General features: G+C 41.7%; 1 protein-coding gene across 1 annotated transcript in view; it reads right to left on the bottom strand.

Moving 5' to 3' along the window:
• The window catches only part of atrnl1b (attractin-like 1b), a 681061-nt gene that overhangs the window by 506766 nt on the left and 149506 nt on the right, over window positions 1–24789 (bottom strand). The window contains exons 11-13 of the mRNA XM_078413453.1: window positions 14189–14273; window positions 13478–13686; window positions 7562–7680 (exon numbers count right to left, since the gene is read on the bottom strand). Of these exons, the coding sequence (XP_078269579.1) occupies window positions 7562–7680; window positions 13478–13686; window positions 14189–14273 (413 nt within the window). The remainder of the gene's footprint in view (window positions 1–7561; window positions 7681–13477; window positions 13687–14188; window positions 14274–24789) is intronic.

A 24789-nucleotide genomic window follows, 5' to 3' on the forward strand; every position in this document is an offset into this window, starting at 1 on the left:
CTTTTTCAGTAGCTCTACTCAACAGCCAAAAGTCTGTAACCTCTTTTTACTCTGGTACTCTATTTTCACATGTTTAAATTAGGTTTTATTTTTTATTGTCTGTTGTATATCATGTTTTAATCCTTTTGCGAGCAAAGCACCAAGGCATGAAAACATACATGGCCAATAAAAAAATGTTTTAAAAATTAATTCATAATATAATGAAGTGTGTGTGCGTGTCTGTCTGTGTGTGTGTGTATGTGTGTGGGGGGGGGTTTGCTCACAGGTGAGCTCTAACTGCTCTTTCTGCATAGCTGATCTAAGTTTCTGATCAATGTTTCAATGGAAAAAACCCAAGCACCTTAACTGAAGAAGAGTTATAATGTCGTAAAAAAAATGTTAAACTCTTCCATTAATCCTCTGGATTAGTGTGACATGAATGGTACATGCCATTCACAGCCCTTATCTGAATGTTTCCTTGTGTTGCTGCTTATCTGATGAGTTGTGAATGGAATTGAAAACAGCAATCAGCTGGAGACAGAGTCCTCAATTTTAAGATAATAAAGGTTGAAAATCTCTAGTACAGCATTCCTGTTTTGTAGTATAAATTAATTTATTCCAACTAAGATCTTACCAAGATCTCACATTGAGAAGAGTACTAATGTGCAACTAATTAACCTACCAGTGAACCCCCGTGATTTGTCGATTTAAGGACATTTCAGGGTATCGACAGCTCTCTAAACCTTATGAGAACCTGGGAGTGTTTATACTTAAAAATAAAATTTCCCCCTTTCAGAGGAGAATGATTGGGAGCAGTTTCTGTGGTCCAGAGTGTCTGTGTTCTGGCAACAATCAGGTCCTAAAGAAGCTTGATTAGAGTTTCAACCTGTAGTTGTTTCCACAACTACAGAGCTGCATTCACTCTGACGTTGACACTTGCATCTGCAACAGGTGGGCAAGATCCCAGAGGAAACCCACGCGGCCACAGGGAGAACGTGCAAACTCCACACAGAAAGCACCTGAGGTCAGCAATAAACCCTGGTATCTGGTACTGTGAGACAGCAGCTCCACAGCTGTGCTACTGTGCTTTGAGAGCCACTCGCCCAACTGTTAAAATGACTTTAAACATCTTTTAATATATTTTTGACATTTAAAATCTATTGAAAATGTAAAAAGAAAACTAGAACATTAGAAAACGTAAAATTTAGTTAACAAAAACCTATTAAATTCATTGTCAAAAGTGGTAAAACGCCTTGAAATTGACCCACCTCCAGTGAACAGAGTAATATTGCTCAGCTGTGCTATCACCAACCCTTAATAGGGAGGCTAATTTTGTTTAATTTCAAAACAAATTTCACCTTCAAAACGAATTTATAATGCTGTTATTTAGAGTTTAGTGTAGAGATCCAGCATGGAAACAATCCCTTCGGCCCACCGAGTCCACATCAACCATCGATTACCCGTTCACACTAGTTCTATGTTATCCCACTTTCTCATCCACTCCATACACACCAGTCAAATTTAAACAGCCTCTCACACTGCCTTGAGGACATAAAATGTTGGATGGCACAGAACTTCCTCCAATTAAATGAGAGCAAGTCTGAGGTCATCCTATTCGCCCCCCCCCCCCCCCCCCCCCCCCCCCCCCCTGACTCCATCAAATTGATAACAGGCAGTCTTGGAAGTCTATCTTGCCTAGTCAAACCACATGTCAAAAACCTCGGCATGATATTTGACTCTGCATTAAAATTTGATAAGCAAGTCAACGCTGTGGTAAAAGCCAGCTTCTTCCAACTTCGAACCATAGCTAAAATCAAACCTTTCCTCCAATTCAACGACACAGAAAAAATCATTCACGCTTTCATTTCCTCCCGCCTAGACTACGGCAACTCCCTATACACTGGGATCAGCCAATCTTCCCTGTCCCGCCTGCAACTGGTCCAAAACGCCGCAGCGAGACTCCTGACGGGTACCCGTAAAAGGGACCACATCACCCCGATTCTGGCCTCTCTCCACTGGCTCCCTGTACGGTACAGAATCAACTTCAAGCTCCTCCTATTCACGTATAAAGTCCTAAATGGACACTCCCCCCCCTACATCAAAAATCTTCTAACCCCCCTCTCTAACTCCAGGTCCCTCAGGTCGGCCGACTTGGGGCTACTCACTATCCCGCGGTCTAGGCTTAAGCTCAGGGGTGACCGCGCTTTTGCGGTTACAGCTCCTAGACTGTGGAACAGCATCCCTCTCCCCATCAGAACTGCCCCCTCCATCGACTCCTTTAAGTCCAGGCTCAAAACCTATTTCTACTCCCTAGCGTTTGAGGCTCATTGAGGAGGCGCTGTGAACTGTTTGCGTGCTACTGTATGTTTCATTTTTTTTCCATTGGAACCTAATCAGATGTACAGCACTTTGGTCAACGTGGGTTGTTTTTAAATGTGCTATACAAATAAAATTGACTTGACTTGACTTGACACTAAGAGCAATTTACGGAAGCCAATTAACCAAAAATGTGATGTGGGATGAAACCAGAGCACCGAGAGGAAACCCACGCGATCACAGGGAAAACTTGCAAACTACACACAGGCAACACCCGAGGTCAGGATCGAACCTGGGTCTCTGACATTGTGAGGCAGCAGCTCTACCAGCCACACCAATGTGCCATGTCGAGAATGTCCAGTGTTAGAAAAACAGCAGGAAGCTGCCATTCTGGTGAGGAGTTCAACTTCAGTGTGCAGTTGAAATGACAATAGTAATGTTGTCTAATTAAGTGGAGGACTTCCATATTCTCACCACAACATCTCAGATTGTCAATCTAACTCAACCCACCACCCTCCCCACTCATCCCCTTGCCTGATGTATTAGAACAGTACAGCACAGGAATGGGCACTTCGGCCCACAATGTTTGTGCCCACCATGTGGCCAAGTTAAAATGATCTAATTCGCCTGCACAAGATCCTTATCCCTCCATTCCCTGTATATTAATGTATGGATCCAAAAGCCTCTTAAACGACACTATTGTATCTGCCTCCACCACCTCCCTATGCAGTGCATTTCAGGCTCTCATGACTGTGTGAAAGATTTGCTCCACACATCTCCATTAAACTTTCCCCTTCCCACTTTATAGCTATGCCCTATTGATTGACATTAATAAGGCCAACATTACCACTTCCAACAACTTCTGGGCTTAACATGGCCAATAAAATGACATTTAGCAAATCTCCTCTTTTGAACCAATATCAATAGTAAGTAGAATAACCTTCCATTGCACTGAACTCAAAGCCAAATCCAGTATGAAAGCACTGATGATCAACACTTTCTCCAACTCTTAAGTCCCCAATTTTCTCTACTCAAGTTGAGCATCTGGAAAATGACTACCTTACATTTTGAAATTAATTACAAAATCCTAGTAAAATAATTGATTTTCATTAATAGTAAAATATTACGGGCCTTCTACGCCCGCACCTCCAGACTCAGGAACAGTTTCATCCCCAGGGCCATAGCTGCTATGAACCGGTCCTGCAGAGCCGGATGGTCACATCGCACAGTGATTCTGTTTTAAAACTGTTACAATTTGTTTCATTGGGTTGTTTAAATTAATACTGACTAGCTAATTAAATTATTGCATCGTATGGGAGGCGCATTCACAATCTCGTTGTACCCCTGTACAATGACAATAAAGATATATTGTATTGTATTGTATTGTATTGTATTGTATTGTACTTGACAAGCTCTGCTAACTGAAGTAATTAACATGTAAACAACTGATGCGCACAATATATATTTTTTAAATGAGTTTCTAAAAACAGACTAATTAATTCGTCGTTGGGAAGGAATCTCAAATATTAGTTAATGCTTGTACCATGCTATTGAGCTCGTCAGGTTTCCAAGATGCAACCACACATGCATCTCGTTGACGAAGTGCTAATAGTAAAATGATTTAAAGTTCAAGAAACACAACTAGTGATTGTGATGTTTGGTGGACTGTGTGGGGTGGGAGGACCCGTTGCTCCTCCCGTGCAGCAGGTGGCATTGCACAGGACAAAGGGAGAAGTTTTGTACATAGTTATCTTGGCTGTACACATTGTGGAGTGTGAAGTCAGATTGTGGGGTTGCAGCCATTTTAGTTGTCTTGCTGGGTCGTATAATTGCGGTAATATACGTTGTCGCCAATGTCGAATTTGGACTTGTTCGACTTCGTTGGCTGAGTGCGTTAGAGTTACGAGTCGGGTTGAAAACTGATAGGGAAGAGTAGACTTGATGTCCCAGCATCATCTCCGCTGGCGTTCGACCGATAGTGCAGTTTGGAACGGTTCAATACTGTTGTAAGAAATCACGCAATGCCAAATGTTTTGATTTCTTTTCGATTTCTACAGCACGTTTCATGGCTTGCTTGAAAACGCCAACGAGCCGCTCTGCCTCACCATTTGAGGGTGGATGAAAAGGTGCTGATGTCAAATGCACGATTGAGTGATGTTTGCACCAGTCACTGAACATTTGCGAGGCAAATTGGGGTCCATTGTCGCTTACAATTGTGAAGGGCAATCCCCAAATGGCGAACAAATCGTCGAGCGCAAAAGTGGTTATTTCTGTGGTCAGATATTTCTTCATTTGGATAAGATGTGGCCATTTCGAATGGGCGTCCATGACGACCAGCCACATGTTCTAGAGGAACGGTCCGGCAAAATCTATGTGGATTCGCTGCCATGGTTGGTCGGGGACGGGCCATGCAGAGGTCTTTTCCGGCGGATTCGGCGTTGTTTCGGCATATGGTGTGCAGTCCTTGCAGTGGTCGGCTATATCGGCCTCGATTTCGGCCACCACACATGCATGCGGGCCTTCATTTCCATAATTGCCTCCTCTTTATCGAACGTCAGGTCGGGTCCAATCGGTAGACGAGACAGTGCATCGGCATTGGCATGCTCGGCAGACTGTCGGTAAATGATGCGGTAATCATATGCCATCATGACCAGGGCCCAACGTTGTAGACGCTGCAACGACATGACAGGCAAACTTTTCTCCGGACTGAAAATAGTCAGCAGCGGCTTGTGGTCAGTGATGAGCAGGAAATGTCGCCCACTCAAATATTGGTGGAACTTCCGGACACCAAACACGATCGCCAGTGCTTCTTTCTCCATTTGGCTGTAGTTTTTCTCGGCGGATGCCAGCGTTTTGGATGCGAACACGATTGGTTCTTCCTTGCCGTTCTGCGCCGTTTGTGAGATTACAGCTCCAAGAACATATGGCGATGCATCGGCGGCTTCGATGGGTCATAGTGGACCAAACGTGTTTTCTGGGCGAGCATCACCTTCAACCTGGTGAATGCATGGTCACACTCTTTGGACCAGTGCCATTCGACGTCCTGTTTTTGCAGGTTGTTCAATGGTGCGCACAAGGCCGAAAGGGCCGATATGAACTTGCCATAGTAGTTCACCTTGCCAATGAAGCTTTCAAGCTGCTTCACATTTTCGGGCGTCAGCAATTTCACAATGGCGTCCACTCTTTCTTCCTATGGCTTCAGACCACTTGCCGAGATCACATGTCCGAGATAAGTGACCTGTTTTCGGAAGAATGCGCACTTGTCCATGCGCAACTTCATGCCGTAGTTGTTCAGTGCCGTGAGGACCTGTTTTAGGTTCTGCAGGTGTTCTTCCTCTGTCCGGCCGGTGACAATTATGTCATCCAGGTAGGCGGCTACGTATATTACCGCAATTATACGACCAAGCAAAACAAATGGTGCGCTGGCAAGATCATGGCTCATATTGGAACCAAAATGTACACCGTCCAAGGACAAGAAGGACAGTGCCGACGGCATGATGACCAATTAAGAAGCCGTGTTCCTCCAGCGAAGACTGTGCAGAGCCTGGACAGAACCAAGCAGCTGGACAGCCCGGTGCCGAATCGTGTCGACACTGGAGTGCCTGATTTGACCCTACCCTGGCTTGATGAAGTTTCACCAGACAAACTCCCCGCTGATCTACCTGTGGTCCCTCGTCGATCGTCGTGGTATTCCCCCAAGGCGACTCATTCAAGAATAGAGACATTCAAACTGGAAAGGGGGAGTGTGATGTTTGGTGGACTATGTGGGGTGGAAGGACCCATTGCTCCTCCCGTGCAGCAGGTGGCGCTGCACAGGACAAAGGGTGATGTTTTGTACATAGTTATCTTGGCTTTCCTACACAGTGTGGAGTGTGCAGTCAGATTGTGGGGTTGCAGCCATTTTAGTTGTCTTGCTACCAGCATTGAGTTACTGTAATAAAGACCTCTGTTGTACCTTGAAGACTCGCAAAGTTTCATACAGGCATAGAACAAAAACACAAAAGTGATTGTTTAAAATCACAGGAAACAAAAAATCTTAAATCATACAAGACATTATGCCCCAGAGCAATCGGTTAGATTTTAAGCAGCACTGCTGAATTCCTGACACGTGCAATGCGCCTGGACAAAGACCTGATAACATTGCTGCAAGATGAGATTACCTGTCAGAGGTTATGTTACACATTTTACTCAAGGATACTCAGGCTCTACAAGAGCAATCACAATCGTATGAAGTTATAAATACTCTGCATTCACTGGAATGGATGTAAATTAACTAAGTCAAGTCTACTTTATTTGTCACATACACATATAAGATGTGCAGTGAAATGAAAGTGGCAATGCCTGCGGATTGTGCTAAAACTACAAAACAGAATAGATTTTTTTTTTAAAAAGACACAACACCAAAAAATAAATTAATACGGTAAATTAGTCCCTGGTGATACGAGTTAACAGTCTTGATGGCCTGTGGGAAGAAACTCCGTCTCATCCTCTCTGTTTTCACAGCGTGACAGCGGAGGCGTTTGCCTGACCATAGCAGCTGGAACAGTCCATTGCTGGGGTGGTAGGGGTCCCCCATAATGTTGCTGGCTCTGGATCTGCACCTCCTGATGTATAGGTCCTGCAGGGGGGCGAGTGTAGTTCCCATAGTGCATTCAGCCAAACGCACTACTCTCTGCAGAGCCTTCCTGTCCTGCGCAGAGCTGTTCCCAAACCAGATTGAGATGTTGCCGGACAAGATGCTTTCTACAGCCCCAGAGTAGAAGCACTGAAGGATCATCAGAGAGACTCTGAATTTCCTCAGCTGTCTGAGGTGGTAAAGGCGCTGCCTTGCCTTACTCACCAGTGCGGTAATGTGTGTTGTCCATGTCAGATCTTCTGTGATGTGGACTCCCAGGTATTTAAAGCTACTCGCCCTATCCACAGTAATCCCATTTATCTCCAGTGGCATGTATGTCCTCGGATGTTGAGCCCTTTTAAAGTCCACAATCAGTTTTTGTGACATTCAAGATGAGGCTGCTGTCCTGACACCAGAGTGCTAGTAGGCCTTCTCATCTTTATCGGAGATCAGGCCCACCACCACAGTGTCATCAGCAAACTTGATGATGGAGTTGGAGCTGAACCTGGCCACACAGTCATGTGTGTATAGGGAGTACAGTAGGGGGCTAATGATAGACAATTCTTAAATTAATTTAAAAATCAATAATGCTGCTTCATCATGTGAAAACAATATTTATTGATAGGTGATTTAACTTTTACTTCAACCTACCACAGTGCAATTGCTGCCAGCAGAAATGCACTTCTTGTCCTCACACCACTGACAACCATTTGTATTGGCAGTACAGCTGGCACAGTCTGTATATTTGAAACATCCTTCATCTGTAGCCACTGCAATATAAATAAGGAGAATTTGTAATTTTTAGAAGGGACGACAAAACAAAAAGACATTACACCAGACATTGAAGCTCTCCTCATGTTAATTACTTCAGTTAGCAGAGCTTGTCAAGTATATTTTACTAAAATGGAATCCTTTGACAACTTATATTTTCAGCTGCAATAGCAATTTTATACAAAGTAACTAAGACCGGTAACTAATATATCTGGAGTCCCCAATGTAATCAGTAGGATTTTCAACGACTTTTTCCAGTGTCACTTCCATTTATTTAATGAGATTATTTCAGGATTGTGATCGTGATCCAAGTCTGAGAGGGAGCATTAACATCAATAACAGATTTCATGTGACAGAAATTAGAACAGAAAATAAAATTACACCGGTACCTTATTCAGGGCTCAGCACGCAGTCCCGACAATGAGGACATTTATGCAATCAGCGCAAAGATTTGTAATTACATTTTGGGAGATCAGTCACTGACAGTACTGGCTATGCCAGGAAGCTGGGTATCAGTAACCTGCTGCAAATCCAGTAATGAATTGTCCCATGATCAAAAAAAAAACTGTTGGAAAAACTCAGCAGGTCAAACACCATCTGCGAGGGGTAAAAGGATGGTCGGTGTTTCGGGCCAAGACCGTACATCAGGAAGGGAAATATCCAATATATAGAAGACAGAGGGAGGGCTGAGACAGGAGCTGGTACATGATAGGTAGAACCGGATACGGTGGAAGGTAAGGTGAGCAGATGGAACCAGGTGAGATAGGTGATTTAACTTTTACCAGGTGGGATAGGTGATTTAACTTTTACTCCAACCGACCACAGTGCAATTTCAATGTGATGTTTGTAGGGGGTTGTTGAGCACCAGCAGAGGGCAGATTCCCTGCAGAGCAGCACGCAGCCAAAGGCGGCATCATTTTGGTTTAAAGTACAAATGGGAAGTTACAGTGCCCTCCATAATATTTGGGACAACGACCCATCATTTATTTATTTCTCTCTGTACCCCACAATTTGAGATTTGTAATAGAAAAAAATCACATGGTGGGGGGAGGGGGGGGGGGGGGGGGCTATGTATAAACACAGCTGTAATTTCTACATGGTGAAAGGGAAATTTATAAAAATGGCCTTTAATAAAATCTGACAATGCGAACTTCAACCACATGGTTTTTTTCTGTTACAAATCTCAAATTGTGGAGTACAGAGGCAAATAAATAAATGATGCATCTTTGTCCTAAACATTATGGAGGGCACTGTATGTTCCTGTGAGAGTGCTGAGAGTGTAAGACCAAGATAGCTATAATAAATCTGCACTCGATGAGGTAATGCTAAGTGAGTAACAATATACACAAGAGAACTCAATATACAAGAGACACCTCAACAGACATTATTTGCATGTGTAAGTTTAATTCCAGTACTGCTCAGTGACAATTAGTTGAAGATCTGTACATTGTTTCTTTCTGCTGGAAATACAGTGCTCTGATTATTTTACAGATTAATGAATAACTAGCTCCATTTATATTTAAAAAACAGAATGGATTGGTTCAATGTCTAGAATTTTAATTCCTAATGTTATTTCTCTCCTTTCACACAATTACACAAATTCATGCTCTTGCCGTGTTCCATGCCATTCCCCTGTGGCTTTTCTATTCAGAAGCCATGGGAGGGGGAATAAAAGGTACACAACAGCCCTGTAACACACACAGTAGATGCCAACTGCCAAAATCTGAAATAAACTTTGTCAGCAACAGCCAGGAAAAATATTTGCAATGGAATATTTCATTTTGAAACAAATTCTAATTCAGATTCAAATTGTTGCAAATTCAAAACAGAGCAATCAATTTGCAATCCTCAAGATCCCACTTGACTCTCTGATGCACTTTAGAGTAAGGGTTGAGGGATAATCAAAAGAGAAACTCCCCCATTATTTGTTGAGTCGATGACTTGGAATATTTACAGTCACCTGAAAGAAGTGATAAGCCCCAATTTAAAATCTACCTGGAAAGTGATATTCAGACAGTGACTTTATTACATTACAAAGCAACTGTGTTTTAGCTGGAATGTGTGTTCCCCAATCCCCTTCGGATATGGTATATTTTAATAAGATCATCCCTCATTTTTTTCAACTCCAAGGAACACAGACCCAAACTATTGAGCCTCGCTTGATGAGACAAACCTCTCAGATTGGGAATTAGCCTGGTGAATCTCTATTGCATTGCTTCCAAAGCTATCACCTCCTTTCAAACCTGTCAGTAAGGAGTCCAAAGAGACCTGTACATGGTATTCTCGGATTATTTAAAAGCTTTTTTGTTAGAAAGATTCAAATGCATTTTTGGAGACATGGGTAGGTGATGTTTCAGTCGTCAGGCACTTAATTTCAATGTTTCTGCACAATATTGTGTCAAATATTGTGGTTTAAAAAAAAAGTAAAATTGAGCACAATAGCCTCTCTTACAAATATTGTCCTTTTTATTCTGAGCCAGAAATATTGGGTTACATTTAATTCCAAATTTATCGAACCTCAAAACATATTATTTACTCATGACCTTACGGACTTTTCTACATTTTACATATTTAATTCTCATAGTACGTAATCCCACCAATGATAAAAAAAACTGAACTTGCTGTACAACATTTACAGATGTGGATGTCACAGACAACATCAGGATTTATCGTCCATTATTTTATTGGGTGATGAATTATGTCAGCATTCATCCTGGCAAATCTCTCACAGAACCTTGCGTTTCTAATATGATCACATCTCATTTTTCTAAACTCCAATGAGTATTGACCCAAGCTGGTCAACCTCTCAATACATCACCACTTTCATGCCAGAAATAACTAATTGAACCTTCTGAGCACTGTGCTCAATGCAAAGATATCCTTTTTTAAATTTAACAAAATAAAATGTCACTTATCCATAGTTCTGCAGAGATGATGCCTGGCCCACTGTTACTCCAGGATGTTGCTTTTTTTGTAAACCAACATATTTTTCCAGTTTCACTCTATGTAAATATTTGTTTATATATTTCCTTCCCAGGTTGATAATCTGACAATTCCCCACCTATCCTCCAAATGCAAACATTTTGCCCATTCACCTAATCCATGCATTTCCCTTTCAATTTCTGTGCCCTGCTCACACTCACACCATAAACCTTTGTAAATTGTTGATACTCCGGCACTGATTCTTTTGACACCTCACTAGTAACTGGCCTAAGAATGATCCTTTTGTTCCAATTGTGTTTCCCTTTAGATAGTCAATTGTCAATCTATGCATTCTCATTTTGTGCAATAATCTTTTGAGTAACATCATTTTGAAAGCCTTCTAGAAATCCATGTACACTGCATCAAAAAGGGTCCCCTTTATCCACAGTTTGTTACATCCTCAGAGATTTTCTTCTCAAGTAGGATCCAGTTTTGCACAAGGCTTGTAAAAAAAGTCCAAGTTTTGATTTAGCACTGGATTATAACTAGTTATTAAAATTATTGACTTTTAAGACCGACTGACATCATTAGCTTGGTTTGGTTTGAATTGACCCAAGGAAGCATCCAGCAGAAGTCTCAGATTTAGCTTCTGATATGATTCTCAAATACTGACCATTACCCATGACGTGTTAAGGACTGCAGGAGTAAAGTAAATTTCAAAAATGATATTTCCTGACACTTTCAAGAAGCACGAACAATAAAAAGTTTACCAAAATTATGGGCATTTCATTTGATGGTGGCATTGGTGAGCCAATATATATTTTGATTTCAACTTATGTACGTACAATATGCTTGCATTCATATTTCAATAAATACCACATCGCAGATGGAAGCAGCAATCAGCAACATTTATTTGTATAAGTGTGGAATAATAAATTAAACTCTGATTCGTATTTTCTCTAAAACGTTCATTCACCCTTTGTTTCTTGCAGATAGCAAATCAAATTTTAAACATTCATGCAGGTTTCCTCAAACCAATAGACCACTCTCCTGTGGGATGTCATGTACAACTTGTGATGGACAGCAACCAAACCACAAGTTCTATTTAAACCATAAAATAATGCACAAAAGAACCCTTGTGACCTTGTCCATCTTTTTGACATTTGTTTACATCCAAAAATGTTCTAAGGAAAAAAAATCTGGTTTTCAGACAATGGAATTCTTGAATTTATGTCTGTTTATGTTGAGGCTTTATTTCTTTAAATACTTCTGTAATTTTGTATTCATTGTACATAATGAATCAAAATCTAGCAGTGATAACTAATCTCCTCCACGATTTATATCACTGGTTCAGAACAATGATATTAAGATTGCAATTATTTATAAACACAACTTAAGTTTCCAAAAAATAATGTTCATAGCAAGAACGTGCAGAATACTCAAAATGGTTGCATCTCCATAGAAAAGAAAACCATTCCTACCCATAATTGTTTTAGGTCAATTGGCCTCTTACATGGACTTGCTATTTTTTCCCATTGCAAGCCATGCATCGACAATAACATATAAATTAAGACTACTATTATTTAGATTGGAGTCGAGTGTTTCTACCTATCTTTGTATTTCATATATACCCTATTATGAACTCTGGCAAGAAAGTATAGCAAATAACAAGTAACTTTTCATCAACTTCAATGTGTCACACAAAAATCTGACCAGTACCCAAATAAACAATAAGAAATCATATGAACCTGCAAATGGTTAAAAACTTCTATTTTTGTCGATTACCTCCTCAGGTTCCCTAAATGCTACTAGGTAAATAACAGATGGGAAGAGTGTAGATGGGACACCTTGTCACATGGGCAAGTTGGGCCGAAGGGCTTGTTTCCATACTCTATGACAAGTTGGGGCAAAGGGCCTATGTAGCTCTATAGCTCCAGGACTCTAAATGCATTACTTGGCGAGACAGATTAAAAAAATATGCCACGGTGGTTGCATTATTAAGCACTAGTTGTGACACTATTACATTTTGCTCCAGCGCTGCAAAATTTGGAGGATAATGAAAATACCTAAAACAAACACTGGACAAAGAGAGAATGGAAATCAGAAATCATTTCAGTCCGATTAGTTACCAATTTTCAGAACAGAATTTTGTTCTTTGAGTAAAATTATAAATAGTTTTCATGCAATGATGATTGGAGACACTGGACTTGCCAATGAGAAAAATAATTTTAATGACTACTTCATTCAAGGCCTAAAGGACTGACAGCATTTGTTGATTTATCACCCTCTACAAAATATTACCCTCTACAAAAAAATTGTGACATTTTTTCATAGTTTGGGCATGATCCTGCTACTATCAGAGATTATATATACAAAATCTTCACTTAGTCTCCCACTCACACATTCTTTGACTCGCTCATTTAATGCAAAACAGCTAGAGAAATCGCAAAAAAAAAAAAAAAAAGCAAATTATGTACAGGCAGTCCTTTGGTGATGTTAAGGTTCTATCCCTGCGATTTTCTATCCCTGCGGTTGGACACATCTGTTTTCCACAGTAATCCATGTCACATCACTCTACTGATCCATAATATAACTCTTACATTTTGTTGAATAATTACTCTCACATACCCTTAATTAAACTAATGGAACATATACGGTATTCAGTCATTAACGAATACCATGAAACATTTTAATATTATTATTCCCAGCTTGAAAAATGCTATAAAAAATGTATGGAAGTTGGATTTCCTTAAGTCAGGTTATTGTGAACGTGGGGAGCCCCTGTATCAATGGACAACAGATGTTCCACAAATTTATTTGACAGAAAAATGAAAAATTCTATTTTAGCTATTGCGATGCGTTTTCAGTACTTACAGGCTTTTTGCGAGCATTTCACTTCAAGGAAACTACCATTGCTGTGTCCCTGTTCCCATGGAGCACAGTGATGCTTTTGCCACAAACATCTGATACCTGGGCCAGCATTTATGCAAAGATCTTCACTGAAAGCCTCACAGTTTGGAGGCTTATATACAAGGACATCATTCAAAAGCATACTGGAGAAGCCACCAAACACATATATCGACCTGGAAGGAAAAATAATAAGTTACTGTCTTTCCCAAAGTAACAAATGTTAATATTACCTCACACAAAGTCATGAAGTAATATGGCAATCTCCCTCAGTAAGAGGATGCAGGCATGTTCAAATGTCTTTTATTCCATCAGTTACACTTTTTTATATTGAACAAAGTACACATTATATCCAACAATGAAGAATAAATTTTAATGCTGCTTGTTTCAATAGTGACTTGACTGCCAAATGGTTTTGAAGTAGATGCCCCAACACCCTTTTATCCAGAGCACAAATAAAACAGCAAACCATACAGGTGTAGAAACAACATTTGTTTAAAAAAAAGGGACTTTTTAATGGTGAAAGTTTGAAGATTTCTCTTCCCAAATTAATAGTCCTGTGATGTCTCCTCTCATTTGACTTGCTAACAATTTCAATCAGGTTTTTAAAATATTGTTGATGATCGCCAGAGGAAATTGTATATCAAAAGAGTTAAGCAAAGGCAGTGATGTACTTACCCATTGCTGACAACAGCCGAATGTCCAAACCTATTTAGATCACGATGCAAATTGGGTTTTGGAAGAACATTCCATTCATCGCAAGCTAGATTAAAAGAGCACAGATAATATTTATAGCTACAGAAATACATAAAAGGGAATGGCAAATTACTTTGCAATTAGTAAAATAATTTGGCAACATTTACTTCTGCTTGCTTACAAAAACAAATATAAAATAGAAAGTACTGAACCTCTTTAAACATTCCAAGTAGCAGAGCAGATGAAACAAAAAATCACTGGCTAAGAGAAGAAAGACTTATCCATGCATAAATTATCATGTCGTAACAGAGGAAAATAAATCTCAATATCTTCATAACTGAAGATGATAATTTCTTTAGGTTGACAATTGTGTGGGTTTATAGAAGCCTCGCATTTATTTCATAGTAGGTTTCATTATAAATCTGCTTCCAAAAAATTATTGGCTTCTAATGTATTTTGCATAAGACAAGTAAAGGGCCTGTCCCACTTAGGCACTTTTTTAGGCGGCTGCAGGCGACTCAGCTGTTGCCACATGGTCGCCAGGGTGTCACCTGTATTGTCGCGAGCAGTCTCCTCAGTCGCCCAGAGTCGTAGCGTGTTTCTGGTCGCCGTTGGATTTTCAGAATGTTGAAAAAATTTCGGCAACAGTCAGTGTCAGTGGGTTTGACGCCAATGAGCGTAGCTTGACGTCTACTGATGTAGGTGCTGTCGTAGGTTGTCGCCAGGTGATGTAGGTTGTCGCCAGTGCTGACTTCGGTGAATTCCATTGGCGACTATCTACATCAACCGGCGACAGGTACCGGCATCAAGAGAAGTCAAGGTGCGACAGGCATTGGAAAAACCCAAGTCCACAGAAATCAAGCTACACAGCCAGTCGCGATGCTGATGAATGAAGTCCATGTATGCCTTTATCGGCGACAATCTACGACAATGTACGACCATACCGGCGACAACCTACGACACCTGGCTACCATCGGCGACAGTTGACGTGACTAGCTACACCAGGCTACATCAGTGGCGCCTCCGTGGGAAATGGCTGTGGTCAGGCGACTATAGTGCATGGACATTGTGTGTTTTGTGTTGTGGACATTGGACATCGAGTAGTGCAATATGGCTCCAAGGAGAAGGAAGGGGCAGCCCAAGGGCAGGGTCCAACCCCCACCCCCACGGCAGGTGGAGACTGAGGGGACCCAGGAAGAGGAGGCCCAGGAGGAGACCAGGGAGGTGGTCCTTGTCCCCACCACCACGCCAGCCCGGACTGGCCTCCCTGCCAAGACTACAGGTACTGCTGCTGCTGATCCAGACTCAGCATCAGATGATTATCAGGACACTGATCCCTCAATTGTCGGAAGACCCAAGGTAGTTCCTTACGAGTTCAGCAGGGAATAAGAAGGAGAGCTGGTCGAGTGGTATCAGTCAAACCCAGAGTTGTTTGACAAGAACCACCAACAGTACAAGAACAAGGCCGGGAAGAACTCACTACTTGACACCAAAGCCACAGAGTTCCCTGACCGCACCTGTAAGTACCAACTTCATGTTGTGTAGCAGCTGCTGTTCCCTTATCCAGAATAAATATCACGAAAACAAAAATTTGTTTGTCATCTTGTTTGTCATGACATGAAATGTGGACAGATAATAAATAGTTCCATAAGCCACTAGCAGGTTTGCCTGTATATTTTGTCTACCTGTTACATTTTGCATTTTATGTTTTGGGTTTTTTTCTGTGCATTTTTTTCATATGTGGTAACATGTACAGTCTGTAAAAACTTGCAAGTTTCTAGCAGTAGCTGTTCCATTCTCTTGCAGGCAGATAATCCACACTGGTCTTTATTTATTTATTTATTTTTTACAGATGCCCAATTTTGTCTGTGGTTCAAAAGCCAGAGAACAGGATATGGCAAGCTGTCTCAGAGTGCAAACAAGTCAGGGTCTGGTGGCAAAAAACCGACCCAGAGGCAGCAGTGAATCATCAACAAATGGGGCTTGATGAATTCACATACAGTACGAGTTGAGAGAGCACCAATAAGGTAATTATTACAAAATAGTTATTGTGAAATTGATAATTTGATTATCATCTTGCTTGCCATGTCCTGATAGTCTTGAAAGTTTGTAAAACACACTCATTTTCTTCGAGTTTGACAAGAAGCCACTGCCCAGTACGTTGAGTGAACAAGATGATCCACTTGAGGGAACTTCTGGATCCACCCCCTCCACTAGTCAGCAGCACAGCAAAAGGAGCAGGACCACTGCCAGCTCCACTGCAGGCTCCACCACAACAGCAATTGAGGTAGAGAGAGGGAGAGAGAGAGGCAAGTCAGCAGCTGATCAAGGCAGTAAGTACTTTGGGGGAAATTTTTGGCAGATTTCTCTTCTCATCCATCCATCTTCATTTTTTCCCCCAAAATTTACTTATCTGGATCATACTCATTTATGTTGCAGCTCATGCAACAGGCAACAGAGGCCAGGGAGGCCAGACAGGCCATGACATAGCCCCAGACACCACATGAGAGGGCTGTTGACACCTTCCTGGGATTCTTAAAGAATGAGCTGCTCAAGATTCCAGAGAACGTGTGGTTCAACTACACTATCGCTGCCATGACGATGGCCCATAACTTCTCCCAGCTGGTAAATATTTTAAGTAATTGTTGTGAAATTTTGAGGACATTTGACTTTAATATTTGACCTTAAAGTTTATGTTTTTGTATAAAAAATTCACAATGAATTCATGCGTGTGCAGACTCTGCAGCAGATGGGACACATGAGACAGCAACAGATGGGCCAGCCACAGATAGGGCTGATGGGACCACCACAACAGATACCACTGATGGGACCACCACATCAGCAGGCTCACCAGGTATCTAATTTTGTAATACTTTTTTGTGAATTGGACTTTGTCACACTCAGCTTGTTAAAAGTTTTGAGTTATTTGCCTTCCACTTAATATTGATATGTATCTGTGTTGCAGCCACAGATGGGACCACTGATGGGACCACCATTGCTGTTATACTCACAGATACAGCAGCGGCAGGCTACATCAACACCATCACAGCAGGTCACCCTAACTTTCACATACACTGCCTTGCAGCCTGCAAGATCTAGTAGCTTCTCTGCACTCTCAGCTGCATTCACAGACTACCCCAGCCTTGACACACCCAGACCTGCACCAGTGACACCAGGGGGTACCCCCAGAACAGAGACCCAGGACACAAGTGGGGACGAGTTTGAGTTTTTTTATCAGATCACCCATCAGTGTAATGTGTCCATAAATGATGTTAAGTCTTGTATGTTTTTGTACTTGTATTATGTTTGAAGTTTGAATTTTAAAGTTTGAAGTTTATTGAAACTCCTTGGGGTTTGGGAGTACATAAATAATTGAAAAACAATACATATATACACATTTTATGTGATTACAATATTTTTGTATGCATTGTTGTATATTCTTACCACCCTTTTTGTTGTTGAAACTTTTGTTTCATTATCAATATAGGAAATGCTTGACATTTTGACGGCAAATGGATGTATGAAGATATTGTATTTCAGAGTAATATGGCATCACTTTCAAATAGTCATGATGCAGAATGATTGGAAACCCCACCATACACCCCCTTTTTGGGGGAAACTGGGCGATTCCATTGCTTTGGAGGCCAAAATAACGTGAATTGTCTTCAGTTATCGCCGGCAGGGTCATAGCTTGTTGTATCTTGTCGCGGGTGGACGTAGGGTGACTTCGGTTGTCGTACGTTGTCGCCTGTGTGGTCGTAGGTTGTCGTAGGTGGATGTCCTAAGTCGCGACGATAGGGTCGCCGGTTGTCGGTAGCTTGCCGTCGACTAGGTGGTAGGTTGTTGTAGCTTGTCGTAGACATTGTCGTAGGGGGGTCCAGTCGCCGGTTTTCCGGCGACCTGCTACGACTATGACAGTCGCCGGCAGTCAACTAAAAAAATCACCGAAGTGGGACAGGCCCTGAAGTCATTGTTTGAAGCAACCAGTCTTTTCTTTACAAGCAAATGCAATTTGGTAGACTTTACCATATATATATTACCAATTGAGAGCTGTACCCAAGAATTGGTAAATTGAACTACAGCATAAATATATTTTAAATTGGAAATCCAGCTGTTATATATAATTTAGTTCGTAGTTCTCAACAGATCTCAACTTGGAACAGTATAACAGATAGTTAGTTTTAATCTTTCAAAATAAATTACACAAGAGTATTGTTCAAAAGCATTCAGATTGTTGTTAACATTTATTTTTTCATAGTTTACAGCTAATAATGGCCTTCAATTTGCCAACCTCAAAATGGATATGCAAATGTATTTCCATGTTTAGTTAAGTTTCGAGGTACAGTGCGGAAACAGGCTCTTCGGCCCACCAAGTCCACACCGACCAACGATCCCCACACATTAACACTACCCAATACACACTAAGGCCAATTTACATTTACAGTGCCCGCCATAATGTTTGGGACAAAGACCCATCATTTATTTAATTGTCTCTGTATTCCACAATTTGAGATTTGTAATAGAAAAAATCACACGTGGTTAAAGTACAGCTTGTCAGATTTTAATAAAGGCCATTTTTATACATTTTGGTTTCACCATTTAGAAATTACAGCAGTGTTTATACATAGTCTCCCCATTTCACTGATCAAACTTTGCAACATTCTTACACAAAAGGCCATTGCTACTGGTTCAAATGTTAATTCCAACATTGATGGATTTCTGCTACCCATGTAATTAAGTGATATGAGGCAAATATTTGAATATAGAGTGATTCCACACCTCAGCCATGGCCAAACATAAATGACAGTGGAAGCTCAGAGGTAAAACAGCCCTCTCTTGTTCTTGCATTGTAATATCTTTGTCACATGGCCTGGAGCAGTACAAGAAAACAACTCACCACCACATTCTTAAAAGCAAATCAGGGATAGGAAATAAATCTTGTCCTTTCATGTAATAAGCAAAAAAGGAGATACTCTCAGGATATAATTTTCCTGAGACAAATAACAGAACTTAGTTGTAAAATGCAGATAATTACACAGGAAAAAGGTCCAATCCCTTTGCATAAGAATTTACATGGCTGATGAAATGCAGCGCAACTGACGGTGCTGTAAGGAACCAACATGAAAATTAAATCTAACGTGCTTCAATAATGAAAGTCGCAGCACAGAAATCTAATTTTAAGCTATTTTAATTCCTCTTGCCTAAGAAACAGGTGACAGTCAGAATCCAAAATTTACAATTCAGAACATTAGCTGATTACTGAATCTGTTAAGGTATAAATTGTGAAAGCAGGGTCAGCATCAAGGGCAATTCAATATTAAACACAATTTACAAATGATCACATCTTAACATCAGTCTGAAGAAGGGTCTCGACCCGAAACATCACCCATTCCCTCTCTCCTAGATGCTGCCTGACCTGCTGAGTTACTCCAGCATTTTGTGATAACATCTTAATATATATCACTATATATGGGTTTTTAAAAAAATGTTCTTTTCAGATCTGCCACTGAATTTTCTTCAAAAACTACCATTTAGAGGATTTTGGAATGTAATTACAAGACAATTAGATGCATGTTATATAATGCATGCGCTGTCAAAATTAAATAAATGCTCTGTGGCTAATGGGATTGGGTATTACAATTAATTAAGTTTTTGCCAAAGAGTTAAGTAGTAATAAAGACAAATCAGCTAAGTGGTTTCTCACCACAGACCCTTTGGATAAAAGTGTGCTTAGAGCTTTTTCCCTATTTATCATCACCTGCACAAGTACTGAGTCTGAAGAAGTGTCTTGCCCCGAAATGTCACCTATTCCTTTTCCCCAAAGATACTGCCTGACCCGCTGAGTTACTCTAGCATTTTGTGTCTATCTTTGGTGTAAACCAGCATCTGCAGTTCCTTCCTGTACAAATGCGGTGAGGTACATGGGCAATGAATGCCTTGTTTGCCACAGCATAGTGGGCAATAGACTCACACAACATACAAAAACAATTATCCGTAAATTATCTAAGACAGCAAAAAGAAAAAGGACCTGCAAAAAACAAAACATTAGTGCAAAAACACAATTAGAAAACAAGTCCATGGTAGTGCAAGAGGTAGCCCGTAGTGTTCCATTGCTGAGGTAGGACTATCCATTGCTTAGGTAGGATTAGGGTTGTGCAGGTCAATTCAAGAAACTGATGGATGTAAGAAAGTAGCTGATCCTGAACCTGGTGGTGTGGGGCTTTAAGCTTCTGTACCTCCAGCTCGACGGTAGCAACTACAAGAGGAATTGCTTACCAGCCCATGACACACTAGTTAGGATACTTTCTACAGTGCATCTGTGGGTGTTTGTTAAAGTATTTGATGACACGCCAGAAGTTTTTTAATTTTAAGGAACAAGAGGCATTGGTGTGCCTTCTTCATTATAGTCTCGGCACGGAACAACATCCTGCGTTGCTTGGCCGGATCATCATGGGGCGCCAGGACATCTACTCTTCGAACCAGTGCGCTTGCACTCGTGTACAGCGCCGCTGAGTACACCGCCCCAGCATGGTGCCGCAGCGCTCATACCAGCAAGCTAGACGCCACCCTCAACTACACCATGCGGATCATCACTGGCCGTCTACGCCCTACTCCGACGGATCTCCTGCCGGTGCTCACAGGTATCGCACCCGCCAAGCTTCGCAGAGAGTTCACTCATAGGCTGGTGTGCAAGGCCCCATCGGACGCCAAACATCCTTTGCACCACCTCGCCCAGGATTCATTGCAACTGGGACCTCAACACCTATCATCTCGTCACCCTTTCTCCCGTCATGCAGCGACCCTCTGTGGCTCCGGTTTCAACATACTAGGAGCATGGAGAACCAGCTGGGAACAGACATCGCGACCTCCTCAATTCACTGTCGCACCGAACACCACAGCCCCACCCGGCTCGGACATGCCCCGCAAAGAGTTGGTCGCCCTGAACCGGCTCCGCACAGGGGTCGGCCGGTTCAATGCCAACATGCATCGTTGGGGGTTGCGTCCATCAGCAGCCTGCGCGTGTGGAGCAGACCAGCAAACAGCGCAGCAGGTCATTTTCGACTGCACTGTCCTCCGTCCCCCTGGTGGAGGGGTAGAACTCACGGCACTCGACAACAGCACATTGCACTGGCTACAGCGCCTGGAGGGCGTTACATAATTTCTGCTGCCTCAAACGCAAGAAGAAGATTATAGCATTGATGAGCTGAGCCCAGCAAGATATCAACGCCCAGGAATATGAAGCTGCTAACTCTCTCTCTGCTGCCAAGCCACCAATGAAAATTGACACCTGATATCCCAACTTTTGTTTTCTGATCTCAATAATTAGTTGTTTGGTTTTGCTGCCATTGACAAAGAGATTGCTGCTGTTGCACCACTCAACCAGGGGTTCTCTTTCCTGTTGATATATTTTTTAAAGAAAGTGGGAACCTCAGACTACCAAGTGAGAGGTTGAAGATGTCTTTGAATACTCCAGCTAGTTAGTCCACATAAATCTTTAGCACTTGCAGGACACTTGGTGTGGATCCACACTTGGATTCTCTGATGTTGGATCCAGAGATCGAGATCACAGGTTCATCGGTGGTTATGACGGCTCATTCTCCCTCTCAAAGCATAGAAGGCATCGAGTTCATGTTGAAGTGATGCGTTGTTGCCACTTATGGAACCTGGTCTTACCTTGTAGAAAGTAATATTGCGCAAGCCTCACCACAGCTATCGAGTGTACCTCTGTGACTCGAGCATAGTCCAGAATTGTCCCTTTGTGCTTGCATTGTTCTTCAAAGGGACATAACTGGATTTCTTCATTTCTTGAGTCTTGGTCCTCCAGAATATTCCAAATGGAATTTAAACTGGAGATGGCAGAGTATGGACATAAGCAAGAAGGGCTTCTTGAAGAAGAAGAGCTACCTTAAATTTAGTTGCGTCTGGTTGAGTAGCTATAGTAGGGTGAAGACTATTCCATGCTTTAATTGTGCAAGGGAAGAATGATTTGCTATAATATCTGTTTTGGTAGCTGGTATCTCAAATTGAATCAAATGCCCTCGTCTGCTCCTGATAGGTGTGGGTTTAGTGTAGATTTGGTAATCTATGTCGAGCTGATCATTTAATATTTTGTAAAAACAGGTCAAATGGTGGGCTTGGTCTGTCTTGGAGCAGGTTCCACCCCAATGAATTTAGAAGTTTAGTAACACTCGCTTCTCTCACACGTAGGTATTTGTAACAAAACGAGCTGCCTGTCTTTGGACACGTTCGATGGAAGAAATGTTTTTAATTGTGTATGGGTCCCATGCTGCAACTGCGTAGTCCAAATGTGGTCTAACAAGGGTGAAGTATAACTTCTCCTTGATAGAAGTTGAACAATGATAAAAGTTGCATCTCAGAAAATTTAGGACACCTGTTGCTTTCACCATTGCATGATGAGTCTGACCATTCCAACGTAGATCGTTCTGTTATTTGATGCCAAGTTACTTGGTCTATTTGGATTCTTCAATGGTGGCACAAGGATATTATATGATGTTTCGCTTGGTTTGCTCCTCCTGGTGACACGCATGGTTTCACATTTGGAAGGATTGAACTGCATCCCCCATCGAGATCTTTTTGGAGAGCATCTTTATCATCAGCTGACTTAATTTGACGATACAGCAAACAATCATCAGCGAATCATCTGGTCGTGCTTGTGACTTTTTCATGGATGTCATTAATGTAAAGCAAAAACAGATGAGGGCCCAGTACTGTGCCCTGAGGTGTACCACTTAACACTGGATGCCAATCAGAGCTTTTTCCATTCACACACACGCGCTGAAGACGTTTTGTTAGAAAACTGGAAATTCATTGTTTCGTGTTGGAACGAACACCTTAGAAGTCAAGCTTCCGAAGCAGTCTCTGGTGTGGGATGACATCAAATGCTTTAGAGAAGTCTAGTTCTACTAAATCCGTGACGACATTGCTGTCATGGTTCTTGGCCAGGTCATTTGTTGTCAGGATAAGCTGAGACTCGCATGATCTATGCCTCCTAAATGCATGTTGGTTGTCAACAAGTATGCTATGTTTGCTAAGGTGTCTCATCAGATTACTATCGATTATATGCTCCAGTAGTTTGCAGCAAGTGCTTGTTAATGAAACAGGACAATAATTAGCCGGGTTGATGGTTGAACCCTTCTTAAAGAGAGGAGTGATGTTAGCCTTCCTCCAATCCAGCGGAACATCACTTGAGTCAAGTGGCTGTTGGAAAATGAACTGCAAAACAGGAGCCAGTTCTTCGGCCGCGATCTTAAGGGCTTGATTCGGTATTTGGTCAGGTCCAATAGCTTTTGTTGTATTTATGTTGAGCAGTAACTTCTTTACACCTTCAAGCTCAATTTTAATAGCAGGCATATCAGCATATGGGCTGGGCAGTGGATCTGGGAATGATGAAGGCTCCGTATCTTCCCGGGTGAAAATGGGTTGAAATTGGTTTGCAAGAGCTTCTGCCTTCGCCTGGTTCTCAGTGATCAGACAGTTGTTCACTTTAAGCATCTGGACACCAATGTTGTCTGTCCGTCTAGATTTCACATATCTCCAAAACGCCTTGGGTTGCTCCCCCTCAAGAATGGAAGAAACATGTTGTCTATGAGTACTCCTAATAGCGCGATCAACTTGCTTTCGTACTCTAGTAAAATTGTCCCAATCCAGTTTTGTACCCCTTTTTTGGGCACGGATATAAAACTTCTCTTTCTTACTGCAGAGACATTTCAGTTTTGCCGAAAACCAAGGAGGGCGCATACGGCCCTTAATGAGTTTTTGAGGAACATGATTTACAACAATGTCATTTAAAGAATCTCTCAGCCACACCCAGTTGTCCTTTACCGTTCTTTTATCTGGATGCAGGTTAAAGAAATCTTTCCTCAGTTTTTCTGCCAAGTCTTTAAATTCCTCACTGTTCACTTTTCTCCAGAGGGAAATTTTACGCGGTGGTTTTGAAGGAACTTTAATCTTTGTGTGCAGTGTTGCTTGAATAATAAAATGATCGCTGATTCCAGCACACGATGAAACCTCCAAAATTAAGTCTGGATGCGAAGTCAACAATAAATCTAAAGTATTTTCAGTGCCTCTTGCATCATCTTGTCTGGTAGGGAAAGTGACTTTTTGGGTCAGGTGATTTTCCAGAATAAGGTCAGCCAGGGCTTCCTGAAGAGCCCCTTTTGGTTCGCTTTGTGTGCCCTCAGACCAATCTACACCTGGGACATTGAAATCGCCCCCCCGGATGACAAGTGGGGAGCATGACGAGACATTAATTTTGGAGAGGTTTGATTTAAGATCCTCAGATTTCATGTCAGGTGGTCGGTAAAAGCTTCCGATCTGTAACGACTGACCCTGGAGCGTAGCTACCAGATTTACTCAGAGTCGCTGTCTGAGTCCGTTTTTTCCATACAAGGAATGGTATTGTTTACTCCGATGAATACACCACCTCTATGCGTGTTTCTGTCCATCCTAAAAATTTGGAGATGAGGTGGGAAAATCTCAGCAGATTTAACTGATGGGTCTAGCCAAGATTCAGACCCGACAAGGGTATCAGGATTTTCAATTTCAATAAATGAATTTATGGC

Source organism: Rhinoraja longicauda, chromosome 16, assembly GCF_053455715.1.
Source record: "Rhinoraja longicauda isolate Sanriku21f chromosome 16, sRhiLon1.1, whole genome shotgun sequence".
NCBI classification, from domain to species: Eukaryota; Metazoa; Chordata; class Chondrichthyes; order Rajiformes; family Arhynchobatidae; genus Rhinoraja; species Rhinoraja longicauda.